This window comes from Apaloderma vittatum, unplaced genomic scaffold (assembly GCF_000703405.1).
Source record: "Apaloderma vittatum isolate BGI_N311 unplaced genomic scaffold, ASM70340v1 scaffold25584, whole genome shotgun sequence".
NCBI classification, from domain to species: domain Eukaryota; kingdom Metazoa; phylum Chordata; class Aves; order Trogoniformes; family Trogonidae; genus Apaloderma; species Apaloderma vittatum.
The window spans coordinates 1-1,788 of record NW_009714752.1 but is presented as its reverse complement, the minus strand read 5'-3'; the positions used below and the strand labels follow the sequence as shown (position 1 = coordinate 1,788).

Here is a 1,788-nt window from a genome sequence, read left to right as displayed (position 1 = left end):
TGTGCCGGGCAGATCCTCCTGGCACAGGGTTCGGGGGGACTCAGCCTCTCGGGGCCGGCCCCAGAGCAGCGGGACAAGGTGGATGTCGGTCTTCTGGATCTGCCTGTGAGGCTTCTTGAGCTGCTGCTGCCTGCGGGCATCCTCCGCCTCCCTGCAGTTGTAGGCCATGCCGTCCTTCTTGTCCTTCTTGCGCAAAGACAGGGTTAAAGCCAAGAGGAGAAGGCAGCCGCCCAGGAGAGCAGCCAGGCAGATAATGACCACCACAGAGGAGCTCAGCCACCCCGGATCCTGGGCCGAGATTTTGGAGAATGCCCCGTGATGCCGGAAAGCTAAGCGCACCCGGGCCAGGGTGTGCAAGGGCACGTCCCCCTCATCGCTCACCCGGACCAACAGCTCCCGCTCGCTGCCGGCCAGGCCGCTGGCGTTGGCTTTTTTTTTCCTGTCCCAAGAGAGGGTCCAGGATGAAAAGCCCAGCGTCATCCCCACCCACCAGATCATACCGGAGAGCTGCGTTGATGCCGGAGTCCGCATCCCTGGCTGTGATGGTGAAGAGGAAGGGAGCGCTGGCACACGACACGAGGGTTGCATTGGTCACTGCTGCAGTCCCTTGGGCGCTCCCGTTCCCAGCGACCACCCAGAAGCACCCTGTCTCCACGCTGACTAGGACGGAGAGTGTGGCCACGCCTCCCACCAGTGCCGGTGCGGTGATGACGGGCGCATTGTCATTCCGGTCAAGTACAGCCAGCCTGATGGAGACGTTGGACACCAGCTTGGGGTGACCACCATCCTCGGCGGTCACTAGGAACTCCAGGTTCCTCACCTGCTCGTAATCAAAAGCTTGGAGGGCAAAAACATCCCCAGAGGTGGGGTCAATTGAGATCAGACCCAGAGCAGAGGAATCCAGGATGCTGTAGGTGACTTTCCCGTTGAAACCCAGGTCAGGGTCAGTGGCACGGACTGTGAGCAAGAAGGCAGGTTCACTGTTCTCAGCAACAACGACCTCATAAGTGGCCTTCTCAAAGGAGGGGGCGTTGTCATTGACGTCGCTTATGCAGATAGTGAGGTGCTTCAGCACAGCCAGGGAGAGGTCACCCTGGTCCCGTGCCACCAACGTCAGGTTGTACTCGGCACGCAGCTCCCTGTCCAGCGCAGCGTTGGTCATCAGCACGTAGCTGTGGCTGTTGGTCCTCTTCAGCCTGAAGTGCTCGTACCCTTGACTGAGAGAGCAATGCACTTGCCCATTGCTTCCCGAATCGGGGTCGCTGGCCGTCACCAGAGCAACAAAGCTGTCTTTGGGGAGAGCTTCAGAGAGCACTGGCTCCCGTGAGGCCCAGGTAACATGGACATCAGGGGCGTTGTCGTTGACGTCCAGGACTTTGACCAGGACCTTGCAGTGCGCTGGGATGGGGTTGGCACCCAGGTCCCGGGCTTGCACGTCCAGCTCGTAGGTGTGGGTATCCTCATAGTCCAGCGGGTTCTTCAGGATGATGCTGCCCGTGCGGGCGTCGATGCCAAAAGCGCTCAGCACCTCCAGGGGTGCGTGCTTGCTCAGGCTGTACTCGATCTCCCCATTGGGACCCTGGTCGGGGTCGGTGGCCGTGACCTTCACTAGGAGGGTCCCAGGCAGAGCATCCTCCCGAACCTCGACTGTCAAAGAGCTCTCTGCAAAGACGGGGCTGTTATCATTGGAGTCAAGGACAATGACTTTAATTAAAGCGGTACCTGATTTTGGCGGCTCCCCGTGATCAGTGGCCGTCAGCACAAGGTCGAATGAGGAGTGCAGCTCCC

At 60.1% G+C, this 1,788-nt stretch overlaps 1 protein-coding gene across 1 annotated transcript in view; it reads right to left on the bottom strand.

Moving 5' to 3' along the window:
- PCDH12 (protocadherin 12) overlaps nucleotides 1-1,780 on the bottom strand; it is a gene marked incomplete at its 5' end in the record, with an annotated part of 9,574 nt that extends 7,794 nt beyond the window's left edge. Inside the window, 2 exon segments of the mRNA XM_009868891.1 lie at nucleotides 46-439; nucleotides 441-1,780. Of these exon segments, the coding sequence (XP_009867193.1) occupies nucleotides 46-439; nucleotides 441-1,780 (1,734 nt within the window).
- Between the last annotated feature and the right edge of the window lie 8 nt (nucleotides 1,781-1,788).